The sequence below is a fragment of the Perognathus longimembris genome, chromosome 3 (genome assembly GCF_023159225.1).
Source record: "Perognathus longimembris pacificus isolate PPM17 chromosome 3, ASM2315922v1, whole genome shotgun sequence".
NCBI classification, from domain to species: Eukaryota; Metazoa; Chordata; class Mammalia; order Rodentia; family Heteromyidae; genus Perognathus; species Perognathus longimembris.
The window spans coordinates 114,450,729-114,470,336 of record NC_063163.1 but is presented as its reverse complement, the minus strand read 5'-3'; the positions used below and the strand labels follow the sequence as shown (position 1 = coordinate 114,470,336).

Here is a 19,608-nt window from a genome sequence, read left to right as displayed (position 1 = left end):
GCAACTTGTCAGACCTTTCCAGGAACAGAAAGGCCAGAATCTCTGGAGAAAGGACCGCCATTGCCTATGCACAAATTCTTTCTGCCCGAGGACGTGCGTGGCATTTGTCTCCATCCCCCCATGTAAAATGAAGAAAGAACCCACTCGGCATGATTTCCCCCATGTGGCCCTCTGCCTGCCAGTACTGCGATGGTTTCATCTGGGAGGGGGATGCGGCCTGCTCCATCGCCGGCAGGACTGTCAAGAAACTTAGCTTCACTGGGCACACACCTGTCATTTGAGCTTCTCAGGAGGCTGAGATCGGAGGATCGTGGTTCAAAGCCAGCCCGGGCAGGAAAATCCACCGTGCTATGGGTGAAAAGGGGAGGAGCGCTAGAGCGCTAGCCTTGAGCGGAAGAGCTCCATTCTCCTTCAGCTCAGAAGCCCCACTCCTCAGAAATGCCCTCCCCACCTGGCTTTCCACACTGGTGTTCTGCTCATTGATGGCTTCTCGGATCGAATCCTATTGCCTTTGCAACAAAATGTCATTTTTTACAATTCTGGAGACTGCGAAGGTCATGTTCAACATGCCACCAGGCCCCCTCCCCCCAAGTCTGGGGAGGACCCCCTTCCTGGTTTGCGAATGGCTCCCTTCGACTGTGCGCTTACGTGGCAGAGTGTCTTGCAATAAGGGCCCCGATCCCATTCTGAAAGGTTCTACCTCGATGACGTTATCACCACCACCACCCCCCCAAACCCTGCATTCGAATCCATCCCACTGGCCCAGGCGGGGTTGTTCAACATAGGAATGTGAAGGACCACGATCATTCCTTCCATAGCACTTGCAACAAGAAATCGCTCCGAGAGAGCAGGGACCGTGTGTGTCTGGTTTACTATTGGTCTCTAGGAACCAGTGTCTCACACTCAGGGGGTACTTGTGAGTTCAGAAGCAAGGGATAGAACAAGATAACCCTGGAGACCCCGGAGTTCAGCTCACCTAGCCTGCCACTGGTGGGGTGGAGTGGGTGCTGGGGAGGATTGTGTGTGTTGTGAGAGGCTGGGTGCTAGGGGAAGCAGCTTTCCTTTCACTCCAGGCTAATGATTAGCAAGTTACCAAGGGTGCTGAGTTTTCCCTGCAGCCACCAGACCCTCTGTGAACTGTGAAACAATTGATTCTTCTCAAACACACTAAGCGCATTTAAATGTCCATAATTACAGTTGCATTCCTGAGAAGGACACTAATTATCTTTAACTCATGGATTATCCTTACTGCCTGGGAGGAAAGCAACTAAAGCCCACACTGCCTGGTGGAGAGGCCCCCAGCGTCTCCCCTACCCTGCCGTGGGTCTTCTTGGAGTCCTTTCTACCCAGCCGTCTAGGTCCAGCTGCAGCCAGGGACATCACTCAACCCTGCGCTTTACCCACTGAAAGGAAAGAAGCAAAGCATTAAGATATTCCCAGGAGGGCTATGGCCTAATGGTAAAGTGCTTGCGTCATAAACATGAAGCCCTGAGTTCGATTCCTCGGCACCACATATATAGAAAAAGTCGGAAGTGGCGCTGTGGCTCAAGTGGTAGAGTGCTAGCCTTGAGCAAGAAGAAGCCAGGGACAGTGCTCAGGCCCTGAGTTCAAGCCCCAGGACTGGCAAAGAAAAAAAAAAGGTATTTCCAGGAAAAAAATGGTGTGCCTGGTTAATTTTGAATTTATGATCCTGGTGTGCCTTTGTAGTTGATATTTGCTCATTTTGCTTTGGGTGTTAAGAAGTTTCTGGTTAGGTAAAGCAGAGTGAATTTTTTTTTCTTGCCTGCATTTGTGTTTTTAAAAAGATTTTTAAAGTGTTTTTATAAAGGTGGCATACAGAGGGGTTACAGTTCGATAAGTCAGGTGAAGATCACATTTCTTTTTGGACCATTTCACCCTTTCCCTCTCTTCTCTTCCAGTTTGTCCCCTCCCATCCACACCCAAGTTATATAATTCATTTTCCACATAATGTCCAGTGAGTACCATTGCTGTATTTGTTCTCTCTTTATCCCTCCATTCCTGTGTCTCAAAGAGGGGGAGGTCAATTTTATTTTATTTTATTTTTGCCAGTCCTGGGGCTTGAACTCAGGGCCTGGGCACTGTCGCTGAGCTTCTTTTGAGCAAGGCTAGCACTCTACCTCTTGAGCCACAGCACCATGTCCAGCCTTTTTTGTTCATATGGTACTGTGGAATCGAACCCAGGGCTTCATGCATGCTAGGCAAGCACTCTACCGCAAAGCCACATTCCCAGCCAGCGGCAGGCGAATTTTAAGCGCAGGGAAATACCTTGATCTGGGAGACTCAGCTGACCCTTTCCTTGAGAATACGTCCAGTATTGTAAGGGGGCTGCGAGGCAAATGGCTCAGAGCGAAGACGGATACAAGCACGGACACAGAGATGACAAAGCTTTCCTCCTGCTTTTAATCCACTTGCCAGCCTGAGTAAGTGACCTTGTCGGTGTCCTGATCGGGGGACTGAGCCTGGGGTAAGACGTTAGGTTTGGGTGCCAGGTTGACAAGGGGCGGACTTGTCAAGCTGTGGAGGGAGACGTGGCTAGGACGTGGGTGGCCCCCACTTGGGTCAGTGAGGGTGTGTGCATATGGGTGGGTGGACCGTGGAGGAAACGCCTTCCAGCTGTGGGCAGCACCAGGCCGACGTGATGGAGGGTGGAAGGAAGGGACGCCTGCACTCTCACACTTGAGTCTTGTGGAGCAGGCGCGATTTGTGGCTGCCGCCGTGACCAGATTGCAGCCTCTGCAGCCTTCCCGAGTGGACGCCCACCAGCCGGGCCCTCAGCCTCTCCCGCTCCTTGGACTGGGCGGGCACTGGTTCGCTCAGCCTTCCAGCCTGCAGAAGGCCGTGGAGACTCTGCACGCTTGGAGAGTAAGCCAGGCTACTAGATCCCTTCTTGCCAGGCGGCCGGTGGCTCGCGCCTGTCATCCTAGCTCCTCAGGAGGCTGAGATCTGAGGACCGTGGTTCTAGGCCAGCCCAGGCAGGAAAGTCCCCGTGAGACTCCAATTCATGACAGAAGAAACTGGAAGTGGCTCTGTGACTCAGGTGGTAGGGTGCTATCCTTGAGCAAAAAAAAGGAGCTCAGGGACAGCACCCAAGCCTAGAGTTCAAGCCCCATGACCAGCCCCATTCCCTGGCCGCCCCCCCCATCCCCTCTTAAAGTTCAGGGTTCTTCTGTGGAGAACCCTGACCAATAGAGATGAGAAGATTATCTTTCTCTATTCCTACATGACAATGACCCCTGTTACCTTGCAGCTTTAGTGAAGATACAACCAGTGGAACGTCTGAGCGTGGACGGAAGCAGAGCGATTGGGCTGGGGTCATGGATGCAGAAAAGGATAGCAAGGCCTGAGGCCCGAGACAATCCTCAGACTGGAATCTCCCCCAGGCCTCGCGGGGAGAAATCCCAGTGACTGGCCCCAAATGCCCCGGAAGATGAGCGGAATTGCAGGTTGGGTGAAAGGTGAGGTTTCGCGTCTACCCGCACCCCGAAGGACACGATTAACTCGGGTGTTGCTGGTGTTAGAATTCCATCCTGACAAGTATGCTCCTGTCATTCATAAACCAGAATACCGTAGCGCTGGTGGGTACGTACACCTCAACCTCTCATTTTGCGGGGCAGAGGGGTGAAGTCCCTGGCCCCCACCTCAGCCTCAATTTCTTCGGCAATAAGTCAGGACGTTTCAACTTTTGACTCTGTAAATATTAACTCATATTAGAAAGATTATGAATTCTGCCGGGGCAACGTTTGTATTAAACACTGGAGAATGCCACAGCATTGAGCAAATTGTACAAGGTGGTAAAGAAGGGGTAGAAATTGATGGCTAAGAAATAAGTAGTACTGAGAGAACTGAATGGCGTCCATAGAATCCTCCTCCTCCTCCTCCTCCTCCTCCTCCTCCTCCTCCTCCTCCTCCTCCTCCTCCTCCTCCTCCTCCTCCTCCTCCTCCTCCTCTTCCTCCTCCTCCTCCTCCACGTGCCTGCTCCGAAGAAGATTAAGGTCACTTGGGTAACAGCTTCAGGGTTAAGTGCTCTTAATTCCTCTTTTGTTAAAAGTTGAGAAGGATTCTCTGAGAAGCCAGAGACAATACCTAGCAGGAAAGAATCTACTTTCTGGTTTTTAACACTGAAGTCAGAACAAAGACAATCTTAACTCAAGGATCTGTTCAGGGTTTGAAAGTCCACCCCAATCCATCCATCCGTCCTGTGAATTCATTAGATGCTGTTAAAATAAAAATTAAAGTTTGGAGGAGAATAATGGTTTGGCAAGCGACTGTAGCCACAGAAAGATTTCTTTGGCTTATTATTTTTTTTTAATATTAAAAAGTTGGGATTCAAGAAAGCACAAAAACCTTTTTTCCCTTTGTTACATAGAACATAGAAGATGAGTTGGATGCATAATCTAATATTTAATAGTTCTCATGCAAATCTGGACAGCAGCCTCTCCATATGCTTTATTAAAATTTATATTGTGCCTGTAAATCCAAAGGGGGAGGGGATTTAATGTATCTTCAAAAAATAATTATGCATTTTTTATATAAAGGAAAATGTCTCCCTTCTCTTTCCCACAGCCTCATGAGTAGAGAAAGGGAGACATTTTGGAGAGGCCCTTCCTTTGGAAAGTGTATCTTAATTTCAACTTTTTTTTGTGTGTGTTTTTTTTTTCAAAAACAGGCAAACACAAGAAGGGATTCAACAAGGGCCGTGTGCGCCCCCTGCTGGAGGAAAGTTAAAATCACTCTTTTCATCAGAAAAAGCAAAACAAAAATGGACCGCTGGTGTTTCTCTTGGCTACATTAATCTTTAAACACATGTATCCTAGCTTGAATTTTTCTTGAGCGGAGCTGATATAGGTCCGCTTTTGTAGCTTTACGGGAAGGTACAGCTACCAGAAAAGCCCGATTTTGGCTTGTTCTGGTGGACACTGTCAGAAAAGGCGAAATGTGCTTGAATGGTGAACCTGAAAACCAAAAGAATGAGTACTTTGCCTAGGCTCTGTAAAAGTGCCTGGCCTTCTTGCTTTCTCCCAGGCAGGTTTCCAAGCCCTGGTGGCTAGGCTCTGTGTCGTTTTCAACGTAGCAGCCTCAGTGCCCAACCCCAGTCAGAGCCTGCCACATACCAATGCATCTCTTTTGAATGAATGCATAACCATAGTGAAGACTCTGGCGTTGAGGAGCCTGTGGTACTTCCTTAGCCATGTACAAGACAAGGTTTTGGAACGTTCATCCTGTAACTGTTCCTTAGAACGTGCTGCTGTTGGAAAGCACTTAGGCCCCACAAATGTACAAAGGAGAACCACAAATGGGGGAGAAGCCTGGACACCTCTGTCTCTGTTTTATATCGGTGTCTTCAGCTCTGAGCCATTCTTGCCTGTGGTCTCTTTGTGGCCATCTTGCAATCCAGGAAGCACAGGGATGGAATCCTGGGACAGGAGTCAAAGCTACCAGGCAGCAATAACGTTCTTATTGTCACAAGGGTCCTGCCAACTGCTCCTGAGATAATAAGCAACCAGCCAACCTCTGACCAGCCCATTCCCCTGACCAGAACCGTTTAATAATTATGAAGACCTCTTGCCTTCCATCTCCCATGCATTCTTAATGCAAACCTTAAGCACACAGACTGATGTGCTTACCTTGCTCTTCCAAAGTGTGCTGGTGTGGCCTTAATAAGTGTCCTCTCTCCTTTGACACTACTTGTCTCTTTATGTGGCCTGTTGGGGGAGAGGGGCTGGACTTGACCTGAAGAACCTCTGGAGTTGGGGGCCTGTGGATCTGCAACTCTGGCTACAATGCTGACTGGATTCATTAAGAACATCTATTAGAGCTGGGTACCAGTAGCTCACACCTGTAATCTTAGCTACTTAGGAGGACGAGATCTGAGGTTTGAAGCCATGCTGGGCAGGAAAGTCCATGAGACTTATCTCTAATTAACCACCAGAAAACTGGAAGTGACACTGTGGCTCGCGTGGTAGAGCACTAGCCTTGAGCTGAAGAGGTCAGGGACAGCACCAAGGCCCACAACTAAAAGCCACAACCACAAAAAGCTATCGAATGTAGCAACATGTGGCTCTGTGGCTACCCCAGAAGGGGTTCATAATACCACAGTTTTCTAATGCCTGTCACATAGCAGGTTACAAAACGCCTTCACAGGCATCTCATTTGATTTCAATCCAGACTTGAGAGGTGTGATTCTCACCCGTTTTCCTGAGGGGTCCCGAGTCTGAGGAAGGAGGAGACGCTGGGGCCTCGTGGCAAGCTCAGTCTCTGGGCCTCCAGTGCCAAGCACTTCTGCCTCCTCCTTGTCTCCGTCCGATCTGTTGGTCGCCTCGGCTGGCCTTCTCCAAGCTCGGTGAGGTTAAAATTAGAGGGGGCAGCCACCGCTCTTACGCCGAGCTCCGTACGGCCTATCATGGACATCTTCTTTGATTACTGTTGACAGCTGATGATGGGAATTACTAAGGCTGAGCGCATGACAGCAAACGGGTTAACAACCTCTTTAATAGCTTTCTTTTCCCAGGACTTTCCCCAGGGTATCGCACACTGACTTGTGGCTTTGCTGCGTCAGAAAAGTTGGCTATGGGTGAGACTGGTACACATTTCCTCAGAAAGTGAACTTTAAAAAAATCATCATAATAAAGCTGAGCTGGGTCAGTGGTCAGAGATTTACAAGGGAGGAGCTGCGCGATCCCTCGTCCAGGTTTGCTCGTGACTCGGTTGGTCTGTTTCATTTCAGGGAAAGCAAACAGAAAAACCAGGAGGCAAATGTTGGCAGAGGCCCGAGGTTCACGGGCAGAGCAAACCCGTGAGGGGTCTGCTATCTGGGGGAGTCATGGCACTGCCGTATCCACGCTGCCCCCCTCATTTTCCCTTTCCTGCACCCCAGACCCAGATCCCTCTCCTCCAACTACCCAGCGTGGCCAGCCTCGGAGTCCTCCCCCCATCCCTGTGGTGTAACCATGTGAGTGGAAGTTTCTCCAAGAAAATATTGGCTAGCAGAGAGATTCAGAGGTCTATACTATAGGCAAGTGGTTTCCAAACTGTTTTCATCACAACTTACTTCTAGTCATAAGGATATAGCATAATCCAGTTATGAGCAGGTATAGATGGATGAGAATGATAGACACAGATAAATGATAGAGATAGAAATAGAAATCGATCGGTAGATGATAGATACATAGAAATACAGATAGGTGATAGATAGGTAGATGGATACAGGTAGTTATGTAGTTGCACAGAGGCAGGTAGGTAGCTAGAGGCAGAGATATAGAGAGGACAGAGGTAGGTAGATAATAGAAGGTGAAGATAAAAGATTGGTGATAGATTGACAGATAGTAGGAGATAGATAGGTGGATGGTAGACAAACGATAGATAGGTGATAGGTAGATTTACAAATGTAAAAACTAGACTTCACAAAATACTACTACTGACGTGGTACAATCTGGGATTTGTTTTCCAGATTAGTCTTCATCATTTCTTGTAATGGTTATTGTGGAGTACTCCATTGGTTTGCTGCTGCGTCAGTGAATGACAGCTGACATTTTGAAAAACAGCGGTGTGGCTGGCACTTCGTCTGTCATATTCCTGCTCCCTACTTCATCTCTGATTTTCTCTTCAAGTGCCTGGAACCAGAAGAGGTTTGACAGGGGCGGGCAGTGGCGGAGTGTGGACAAGCACGGAGAAAACAGCAGCCCGCCTGTCCCCTCCTGGCTCCTGGCTCCTCTTATAAGCAGGACTGAGTGTCAGAAACTAACCAGGCTGTCCACAAGACATTTTATTAAACTATGGGCACAGGCAAGGCCGCTTTGGGGGGTGGGGGGTCTAGATCAGGGATCTGCCAGCTACAATCCTTACTTCCAATCTATCTACTTATGTTTGTTTTACTTATATTTATGATTTAATTTTTAAATTATTTTATTTACTGTTTGTGATTTTTTTTACTTTTGTGATTTATTTTTACTTTATTATATCTATGACACTCGTATTTATTTATTCGTTCATTTTTATTTTCTTGGTTGCTCAGCTATCTTTGATCCTCAGATCTCAGCCTCCTGAGTAGCTAGGATTACAGGCGTGAGCCCCGGGCGCCCCGCTCTACTGGTTTATTTATATATTGTCATGGCAGAGTTGAATGGCTTCAGTCAAGCCCAGGGGGTTCCAGAAAGCCAAAGCTATTTACTATCTGGCTCTGGGCGGGGTAAGTTTGCCAACTGCCCAGTAGGATGAGAAGGGTGTGCGACTTCTCTGCCTGGAAACAGGCAGAGCTTGGAGGCCCCGAGGCTGACCCCTGGCAGGACAGGACCTCGCCAGCCTCCTCAGCCTGGGTGGGGGCCCGCGGCGGGGCCTGGGCAGAAGAGGCTGAGCAGACAGCTGCGGGTGGGGCGGCCATCGCAGGTCAGAGTCTCCTTTGGAAGGATCTGGGCCCAGGGCAGTGGCACTTGGGGCTTGAGTCAGCTGACACTGGGGTGTCGTTTGCATGGTCAGGGCCTGGCCCAGGAGAGACATGGAAGGTGCTAAGTAAATGTCTGCTGAACCGCTCTTAAATGAGGACGGCGTTGGTGGCATGTAAGGATGTTTGTTTATTTTTTGCCAATCCTGGGACTTAACCTCAGGGCCTGGGCACTGTCCCTGAGCCTCTTTTTGCTCAAGTCTAGGGATCTACCACTTGAGCCACAGCACCACTTCCGGCTTTTTCTGTTTAATGTGGTGCTGAGGAATCGAACCCAGGGCTTCATGTGTGCAAGGCAAGCTCTCTACCAGTAGGCCACATTCCCAGCCCCAGGCCTTGAGTTTCAGTGCACTCCCTCTTGAAGGCCATTGCCGGCGGGGAGCCTGCTCCCGGCTTGGAACTCCAGACCTCCAGACCTCTTTCCTCCAGCTGCTTTGCCAACCCCTAGCAAAGATGATGGTGGCCATGGTTATGAGAAGAATGATCGTAGCTCTCATCGCTCACATGTCTACCGATGACCATCCCTTCCTCTGGGTCTTTCCTAAGCCGCAGTTGCTTTTCATTCTCTTAAGCAGTTCTCGTCCGAGCTCATTTTGCAGATGAGGAAACGGAGGCACAGGGAGGTGACGTGACTGGCCTCCGGGAAAACGCTTGAGGGGTTGACGGCGTTTGGAAACGGGCTGATCTGTGTAGGAGAGGGAAAAGGTTGAATGGCTGGGATGAAAAAAATAAATAAATAGTCGCTGCTCTCCAGCAAGGCTGCGATCACCAGCAAGCCCCTGGGCTTGAGCAGGGCACGGAGTGGGGGGGAGGTCTGGGCAGGCCACGTGTAGGCAGCCTGGGGCACAGGCCCCCCCCTTCTTCCCCCCAGAGGCTGGCTCTCAGTTCATTCCCTGCCTCAGCTTCTCCTCTTTTTCCCACCTCTGGACTCTGAAAAACACAAACCAACCAATGTTGCTGGCAACCCTACTCAGGGAGATCACGGGTGGCTTTGGTGAGGACCGGAAATAGCAGCGTGGTCCAGCATCTTTCAGGGCATCCCTGTGGGGAAGGAAGAAAGGAAGGAGTCTGGGTAGCTCAGTGGAGCCGGGCAGGATCTCTTTATGAAATCTTGGTGTCTAGTCACATGGAAATGACAAGGATCATTTCTTGCTGCCTGCTTCCTCAGTGCCCTGCCTCCGCCATGAAACTCATCTCCCTCTGCTGCTTTATTATTATTGACTTATTAATTGTGGTTACTATCCTTTTCCCCTCCGCCTAACTACAAGGAACAACCACTGGACCCTTACCTAGCAAGTAATAAAGGGATTGAAATGTTGAAACATCGTCTTTATAGTAGTTGCTGATTAAGCAAGAATGTGGAATGTGGGGTCATGTATTCCTTCTCTCTCTCTCTGTCTCTCTCTTTCCTTCTTTTTCTTTCTTCTCGATAACTCTAAGGATTGAACCCAAGGCTTTGGGCATCTTAAGCAAGTGCCACACACATTCCCATTTCTTTTTTGGTTTGGTTGAGTGTTTTGTTGTGGTCGTGGTCCTTGTTTCTGAGATAGGGTGGTGCGAAGTCTTGCCTAGGTTGGCCTCGAACACCAGAAATGGAGCAGATTGTAGCTCCATTTGGACACATTCAGTTGGAGCTGATTTTGAGACTGATGAATAGGAATGTTTGTAACTAGAAAGAAATGACTAGCAGTATTCTCTGCTAATTTCTCCAGAGAGATAAAGTAGGGAGGGGTGTGTGTGTGTGTGTGTGTGTGTGTGTGTGTGTGTGTGTGTGTGTGTGCGCGTGCGCGCACGCGTGCGTGCCAGTACTGGGGCTTGACCTCTGGGTTTGCTTCTGGCGTTTTGGTGGCTAATTAGAGATAAGAGTCTCACAGACTTTCCTGTGGCCTTGAACTACAAGCCTCCTGAGTATCTAGGATTACAGGTGTGAGCCACTGGTGTCTGGCCAAGAGCACCGCTACGAGAGCGAGGCTTCCTTAATTAAGGCCCTGCCAAATATACTCACCATGACCTCGAGATCCTGATTTTGAGAAAGAATATCAACATGCTTTTTGCAAGTCACAAAAACCCAGAGACACGAGGAAATAGAGACAGTCCGCTGGTTTACAAGGACAAACGCGGCACCTGTGTGCACTTGGAGACCACACACTCTAACATCTTGTTTAAACAGATGTGGAGAGCTTGGTGTGGACAGCACTGACTTTGGGGGACCACGACCAACTCTGTATTTGACCCCCACTCGCTTGCATGCCCTGGCTCACCTGTGGGAAGCTCTAGTCTAGACACCGGTGCTCTTCCAACAGAAACGTGCCAACCGTCCCTGGCAGCTCTCCAGTTGTGTACGAAGCCAGCTTCCATGTGGTCTGGGGACCCCACGTCAAAGGAGTTCCAGGGGCCCCAGGCTGATGAAGGCAAAGGCTCCTTTTCCTCTGTTCATGACATAAGCTGAAGTCGTTCGGCGCTTCCTGTTCCGCTCTCTGACTTAATGAATGAGGAGCGAGAGGGCAAGCCTTACAACTTCCCAGCAGTTGTGAAGATGAGTGATCTCGCAACGCACGCATCACGCCCCAGAGGTGGAGGAAGATGGCGGGGCTCCTTTTTTCCTTGCCAGCCATCAACCCAAGAAATAGCTGCAGATCAAGGAAGCGCTGATCTTGGGAAGAATAGGATGTAGGTTGATAGCTGTGCTGGAAGATGGGAGGAGGACCTAAGTTACCTAGGGATCAATCACTATCTTCTCCCAAAGAGTTGAAGCCCTGAGTCTTGTGTAAGGATACAAATTAGAAGACAGGAAGAACCGGGAGCCCCAAATGCAGTCCTTCATTCAGACACAGTGATGAGAAAAGGAAGGGTACCTTCAGACCCGCGCTGATGAGGCGGTCTGGGATAAGTAATGGTTTTTAGCGTCCTGCTGGATTCTCAGGGCTCATTTCTACGTGAGATGGAAAGGCCCGTGAAGGCTCAGGAAATTGAGAACAGAGTTCCGAAAGCCTTCTTGACATATGATTTAGATTTTAGAAGTGTGGAGAACTTTTTCTTTTTTTAATGAGCTTTTCCTAAACTTCTACAAATCCTGGTAAATTCCTTATTACATAGTTAATAATTTTTTGATACTGTCCAAATCCTCATATCTATGGTTTTTCTAGTTAATATCAATTTCATTCTGTGCAATCATGTATTTAATAGGAAAGAAAAGTTCAGAAATGACTTTCATGTTGAAGACTATATCTTGACTTCGAAGGCTAAGTGTGTAAAATTCTGAGCAAAGGGGATTGCAGGTTAGAATGGTATAACCACCCAACCTTCTCGATTTATTATTAAATGCTACAAAAATGGGGCCATATTTAAGCCATATGAAGTAATTTTACAGTGTTCTTTGTGAAAGTGACAAAAATACATTTCCATGTATGCATGGAGTTTAAAATGTCACTGACAGCCAGGCACTGGTGGCTCACGCCTGTCATCCTAGCAGCACAGGAGGCTGAGATCTGAGGATCGCTGTTTGAAGGCAGCCTGGGCTGGAAAGTGCATGAGACTCTTACCTTCCACTAGTTAAATCCCTCCACAAATAGTCTCGAAGTGGCTCAAGTGGTAGAACACTAGCCTTGAGTACAAAAGCCCAGAGACTCAGGACCCCAGGATTGGCACACGTGTGTGTGTGTGTGTGTGTGTGTGTGTGTGTGTGAGCAGCAGCCCCACCCCCCACCCCCAACGTGTCACTTATAGCTAGACATAGGATAACAGAACCCAACTTGGGTCCTAGCAAGCATTCTTGGTTAGGAAAAACCAACTGTCACTCAGGTACTCTCTGAAGGTCTCAAGGCAGACACGCGTTGTTCTACCTGTTCCCTTCCAGGTCACACATGTAGGTCACCACGGGAGACCAATCCAAGGCCTCTGGCTCCTTCTTCAGCTCCTGTAGGTTCTGATCCACAGAGCGGGTGACGGTGATCTCCTTGAAGGACTGGCAAGTGGAGAGTTGCTGGTAGACTGTGGGGTCAGAGCCGATGCCAATGAGGAGGCCTCCCTTGACATCACCTGTTACAACAAGAAAGGAGGGAGGCAGGTGGAGGCAGGCGTTAGAGCGCGGAGAGGGCTGTCTTTCCATTTCCCTTGCTGGGACTGTGTCCTTGTTGGGACTGTGACAGAGATCCTCAAAGACCGGCCGCCGTGCTACGCCACTCTCCTTTGCAAGTCCTTGTGAAAAACATCTATTCGGTTTGTATTTTGGAAACAGAAAGGGGAAAAGCCATTTAAGATAATATGAGGTAATTAAATCCCTATGTCAGATGCCAAGTCATTTAAATTTCTATATTCACCAAGCCCCCAAAATAGATTCCGGCTGCCAGGATTCCAATTTGAATTAAGGAGTTAAGTGAATCAAGTATTAGGTTCCTCAGTGATGACATTTTGCAGTTTTAGAAAAGTACTGGCTACACATTTACTAGGATCCTCTCCCCGCAACCTGACAGAAAAGCTAATCATTATTTTGCTGAATGTTTGAGTGGAAGTTACCAAAGGTAGTCCAGTTTAGAGAAATAATAAGTTAATAAATGTGGGCTTTACTAATTTGTTCTATAACACTCTCATACTTGTCTTTTTTAATTATAAAGTATCTATTTCTCAAGTTAAGAGCTTAGCTGTTTTTCCATACCTTTTACTTTCAGTTTTAGAGTTCAGGTTAATTCAGATTAGCAAGCATATAATAATGGATTATATGTTTAACGCCTAAGCTACTTTTAATTTCAGCATTCTTATTATTTCAGCTGCTATATTCTTCAAGCAATTTTAAAAATCATATAAGTTTTATGTGTGTGTGTGTGTGTGTGTGTGTGTGTACTCACGTGCACACACACAAGCCAGTACAGGGGCTTGAACTCAGGGCTTGGGCCTTCGCTTTTTTGCTCAAGCTGTGCCACTCGAGCCACAGCTCAATTCTGCCTTTTTGGTGGTGAGTTAGAGATAAGACTCTCACTAACTTTCCTGTCCAGGCTGATTTTGAACCACGATCCTTAGATCTCAGCCTCCTAAGTAGCTAAAATGATAGGCATGAGCCACCTTTCAAGTGCCTGGCTAGAGATGTCTTACTCTTAGGAACCTTTTCACTTCGCATATTCCTTCCCAAGCCCAGGAGGGAAGCATGTTTTTCTGAGCTATTTTAAGATCTAGGAGAGGAAAACACACACACACACACACACACACACACACACACACACACACATCTGGTATACAGATGCTCAATCCTGAAAGACTTCTCCTGAACAATGGAAGTATACTACTTGCAAAAAATTGGGAGGGGGGGAAAGTTAATTTTTGTCTCAAAATTGATATTTTATAATGACTTTTCCCTGTCCCCTCCCCAAAGTCACGTGCTCAATCCTTAATGTACTCCACTCATGCCCAACCACACAATTCCTTTCAGTTAGGAATTAAATACGTGGCAGACGCTCCATTTCTCACGCAGCCCACTGAAGTGAAGTGCCTCCCCAGAGCGAGCCAGCGGATCAGTGCAAACTCGAGGACAGCCTTCTGCCTCGTAGCCTTCCATTGGCATGACCAAACCGCTGTGAAAGCCTTCGGTGAACGACAAAGTAGCGAAACCAACACTCGTGGGTTTTTCCAGGTATGATTTTATTGTTGTTGTTACTAAGGGGTTGTACAGAGGGGTTAACATTCCGTAAGTTATGTAGTGAGTACAATTCTTTCGGGACAATGTCCCCACTTCCTTCGCTTTCCCCCAGTCATCCCCTCTCATTCCTGCCTGTAGGGGATGGCTATACCTTTAAGACCTGGGGCTGCTTGGCTGCTAGCCCCTCCTACCCCCTTCCGGGTTCTACCGGAAGAAATAGCAAACCAACCCCGCCTTCCGCCTCGGCCATGTGCGATATCATAATGGCCCCAGGCCAAGCCCAAGGAGGAGGTTCTGTGGGCCGTGGTCTCCGCCACTGAGGGAAGTTCCGTGACATCACCGTGATGGACAGTTCAGTAGCCAATCGTTAATACCCAGTTAGTCCCTCCCCTTCCTGCCGCCATTACTGTTATATAACCCCCCCTCCCCAGTAAACCCGGTGGGATTCCAGAAGCTCACCCCGAGATGCCCGCACTCCTGTCCTGTGTCGTGCTTTAAGGGACTGAGGGGAGGAGGGGCGTCTTGCGACTAGGCACCCCCAAGGTTTGCACACTGGGCCGCGCTCCAGCTTTTCCGCCCGGCGGGATGGGGCGGGATACGCGCGAGGGTGAAGAGGGGAGCCCGACACCTGCCCACAAGCTGCATGGTTCGTGTTCCACGTGTATTCTCAGAACCACGACTGCATTTGTTCACCCTTCCTCCCTCCATTTCTGTGCCACTCCCTTTGCCCCCCTAAAAAGGACAAAAAACAAAGGCAAAGATAAATACCAACACCAACAATAAAAAAAACCCAAACCCGCTTCCCTTTCCTGGAATTGGTTTAGATAGCTAGCGTTTTAAATGTCCATCGGAGTCACACTTGGGGATTCTTCTCCTAAGAGCACCTTCCTCATTCCGCTTGTGTGTGTGCACACCTTGACTCCTGTAAGTGTCACCACGTCCACCTACATTTCCGGTCTAGCTCCTGCATACGAGAGAAAGCATATGTGATTTGCTTCTATGGCTGACCTCATTTAACAGGATTTGTTCTAGGTCCTTCCATTTCTGTGCAAATGCTATAATCTTATTCTTTCTAATGGATAAGTAAAATCCTACTGTGTATAGGTACCACACTGGGTGGCTCCTCTCATTGATTGTAAGGCATCTGGGCTGTTTTTTTGTTTTTTTTTTTGCTGAGCCAAGGACGTGAACTCATAGCCTAGATACTACCCCTGAACCTCGCTGTGCACAAGGCTAGCACTTTACCACTTGAGCCACAGCACCACTTCCAGCTTTTGCTGAGTAGTTTATTAGAGATAAGACTCTCGTGGACATTCCTGCCTGGGCTGGCTTCAAACTGTGACCCTCAGATCTCAGCCTCCTGAGTAGCTAGGATTGCAGGTTGAGCCACCGGTGCCCGGCTACCAACATTGGTTTTCAACCCTAGTTAAAGACATCACTGACACCAAAGAGCTGTCAGACAATGATGGCTAGACACAAACCCCATCCTGCCCTCCAAAGCTTTCCTGACACTCACATTTAGGCAACAGCCAGACAGACAGCAGACACACTTACCCAAGCAGAATATCTTAAAAAGGCCTTTCAGAAGATGCCTCAGGATTTGGTTTTCAGCGGAGTGTCCGGATCCAAAGCTGTAATATTTTTCTAGGTAATCCCAAGGGTTAAAGTGGCTGAGATAAGTGTCTCTGGAAGTGACGCTAGATGCCATTGTGACTCACTTCTGTGACTAGCCCACTGTTCTTCCTTGTCCCTCAGAAGCTCTGTAGAAGTTGTCTCCCCTCTGTCAGCTGAACCATCCCTTAGAGACAGATGTTTGGTTAAACACTAACAGAGGAAAATAGACCACAAATGTCTGACTCTTTTAGAAAGTGATGGATTCCTGGAGAAGTGAGCTTAGGAGAAGAGCGTGGTCAAGGGCAGGCCAGGAACTCCATGCCCCGTTCTACTGGGTGAAGATTGGCTGCAAAGGCTACGGACCAATGGAATCCGCTGTGCTCATCAGGAGAAAGGGACAACGATGATGACGAACCTCTGAGTTCAGGCAGATGGGTCCGTTCTGAGCAGCAGCAGCAGGCTGCTCTTTCTTGCAGCCACGACCCCAGAAAACATAGTCACAAAGAAAGATTTACATTGAAACATGGAAGTCAGGTGCTGGTGGCTCATACTTGTAATCCTAGCTCCTGAGATCTGAAGATTGTAGTTCAAAGCCAGACCAGGAACAAAAGTCCCTGAAATTCTTATATCCAATTAACAGCAAAAAGCCAGAAATAGAGCTGTGGTTCAAGTGGTAAAGCACCATCCTTGAGTTTAAAAAAATAAAGCCAAGGAGACAGGTGCTCATGGTTCACACCTGGAATCCTAGCTATTCAGGAGGCTAAGATCTAAGAACTGAGGTTCAAGGTCAGCCTGGGCAGGAAAGTCCATGAGACTCATAGCTCCAATTAACAACTAGTAAACAGGAAGTGGTGCTGTGGCTCAGAGTAGTGGAGTGCTTGTCTTGAGCAAAAGGGCTCAGGGACGGCGCCCAACCCGAGTTCAAGCCCCATGACTGACAAAAAAAAAACAAAAAAAACAAACAAACCTCAAAGAGATAGAGCAAAAGCCCTGAGTTCAAGCTAGGACCTGCACACCACACCACCCTACCCCCCACGCACGTGCGCGTGCGCACGCACACACACACACACAGAGACACTTGAATCATGTAAAGAAAAGAGGGAAACCAAGTGTAGGAAGTGTGTTCAGGGCTGAGGAATGTTGGCTAAAGAAGGCATCTCCGTTGACATTTGGAAACGGTAACTGAAAAAACCCGACCAGGCGTGCTGTGAGGTCTAGGCCATCCAATGATCACGTGACTCTCCTTGAGTCCTGATACTACCAATGGGGGGAAATGCTCCAATTTTAGACAGCACAAAAATAATGCAATTGGACTGCATTTGCTTCCAAATCCGTCAGGGGAGGGAAACGGAGTGACAAAGTAATATCAATTCAAATAATATCACTATCAATGGGAGAGGGAGCGAGAGGTGTGGATCAGTGGTATAGCCCCTGCCTAGCAACTCTGAGGCCATGAGTTCAAACCCCAGTCCCACCAAGGGGGGAAACAACAGAACAAAGCAGGGATGGAAAGAAAAACGCCATCGGTCAGGTCTACAGGGCCTCACAGGGAATGGAAAGAAGACTGAAAGGACACGTGTGAGAGTCAGGGAAAGCGTACCATATCGGAACAGCAGGATTCTTAACCCAGTCAGCGCGGCCGACGGCCCCTGATGCTGGATTGGGGTGAGGATGTTTGAATCTGTCCAAACTCCACACCCGGAAGCCCCAGCACCCATGTTCATGGTGCTGGGAGACGGGCCTCTGCAAGACGGTTAGGTCGCCAGGGCAGAGCCTCCAAATGGCACGAGCGTCCTTCTCAGACAGAACCAAGGGCGCTGGCTGGTCCCCTCCACCCTGTTGGGGCACAGCAACATGGGTGAGCCAGAAAATGGTCTCCACCCCACCCTGCCCAGTGCCTTGACATCGGACTTGATCTCAGCTTCTAGAATGGTAAGCGAATGCGTTTCTGTTGCTTCTAAGCCACCCAGTGTAGGGCATTTGGTTATAGCCACAGGAATGGGACGGAGACACCTACACATCTGTTTCAAGAATACATCTGGGGGCTGGGAATATGGCCTAGTGGCAAGAGTGCTTGCCTCACATACATGAAGCCCTGGGTTCGATTCCCCAGCACCACATATATAGAAAATGGCCAGAAGTGGCGCTGTGGTTCAAGTGGCAGAGTGCTAGCCTTGAGCAAAAAGAAGCCAGGGACAGTGCCCAGACCCTGAGTCCAAGCCCCAGGACTGGCCAAAAAACAAAAGACTACATCTGGGCCTTTAATAAACCACTACATGCTAGCTCATAAAGCAAGCCCCAACCGCCTCCAAAGGTCTGGAAGGGAATACACTGGGTTCTTAAGCTAAAAGTGCAACAGAAATAAAGGTCAAGAGAATACCCTGATTTGTTTGAGAACGAAGAAACACACCAATACACCCATTCAAAGAAGAAATCATGATGGAAATTATAAAATACTTTGAACTGAGCAGTTACAAAAAAAAAAAAACCCTACTTATTAAAAATGTGTGGGCTGCAGTTAAAATGTAAGGAAACTCTTCTCAAACTTATATACTAATGAAATTAGGGGGGTGAAAATTAAGGGACTGTGACTTAGTGGTAGAGTGCTCACCTAGCATATATGAAGCCCGCCTGGGGTTCAATTCCTCAGCACCACATAAACAAAAAAAGCTGGAAGTGGCGCTGTGACTCAAGTGGTAGAGTGCTAGCCTTGAGCAAAAAGAAGCCAGGGACAGTGCTCAGGCTCTGAGTTTAAGCCCAGAACTGGCAATAATAATAATAATGAGCTGAAGGAGGTAGGAAGGGAACAGTAAAACATACAACAGTAGAAGGAAGAAAAGAATGCAAAACAGACCATCTCAACTACAATGGCGAGGATTAAATGAGGCCTAAAAGTTGATTTTCTGGAAATTCTCATCATGATTACGTTTCTGGCCACCACAGTCAAGAGAAACAAAATGAAGGTTTCAATAACCAATGCCAGAAGTGAAGAGAGGAAAACATCAGACGCTGCAAACACCGCAAACATAATAAGAAAGCGGGGCCCCGGTGGTGGGATTCCAGCTACTCAGGAGGCTGAGATCTAAGGCTCACAGTTCAAAGCCAGCCCGGACAGGAAAGAATCTCACAGGAGATTCTTATCTCCTGTGAACTACTCAGAAAAGGCCAGATATGGCCTTGCACTTAGGATCTGAAAAATCTCTCAATTCTCTGGAACATGCAACTCATTTGTTGATCAACTTTCATTATCTTCTTTTCTTTATTTCCCGTCCTGGGGCTTGCACTTGGAGCTCTTTTTGCTCAAGGCTAGTGCTCTACCACTTTGAGCCACAGCACCACTTCCTTCAATTTTATTTATTTTTTAATCAGTACCGAGATTTGAACAACTAGCCCTTTGTGCTTCAGTTGTTTTTCAGATCAGGTCCCGGGCTTCTACCTGGGCCAGCTTTGGAGTTTGATCCTCCTACCTATGCCCCCCAGGTAACCGGGATTACATGGATGTGTCACCATGCTCAGCCCAAACTTTACAATACTTGTCTGAGTTAAGGACCATATCCCCCTTTTGGTATATGAGGAAACGAAGGCACAGATAGATAGCGTAAGTAACCTGGCCAGGCCATACTTGTTGCTAGCTGCACAGTATAGCCTTGTTTTAGACCAGGTCTAATCAAGAGTTTATTCTGTTAGAAGCTACATTGCAACCAAGGTGATGATGCGTGCTGGGCACATGAGGTGATCTATCGTGTAAAAAGATTAATGAGGCTGGAGGCACGGCTCGAGAGATAAAGCGCTGTCCATGTGCAACTGAGCATGCGCGAAAGGCCCTGAGTTCAAGCTTTGGCACTCCTACCAAAAAATAAATAAGTAACAATAACTAATGCTCACCATAGCATTTCCTATTGTAGAA

At 48.1% G+C, this 19,608-nt stretch overlaps 1 protein-coding gene across 1 annotated transcript; it reads right to left on the bottom strand.

Moving 5' to 3' along the window:
• Positions 1–9,017: 9,017 nt before the first annotated feature.
• Positions 9,018–15,927, bottom strand: Nnmt (nicotinamide N-methyltransferase). The gene is given in 4 exon segments (XM_048340753.1): positions 9,018–9,261; positions 9,263–9,388; positions 12,301–12,496; positions 15,642–15,927. Coding segments are annotated over 4 exon segments (720 nt in total). The 5' UTR covers positions 15,796–15,927.
• Positions 15,928–19,608: the final 3,681 nt, after the last annotated feature.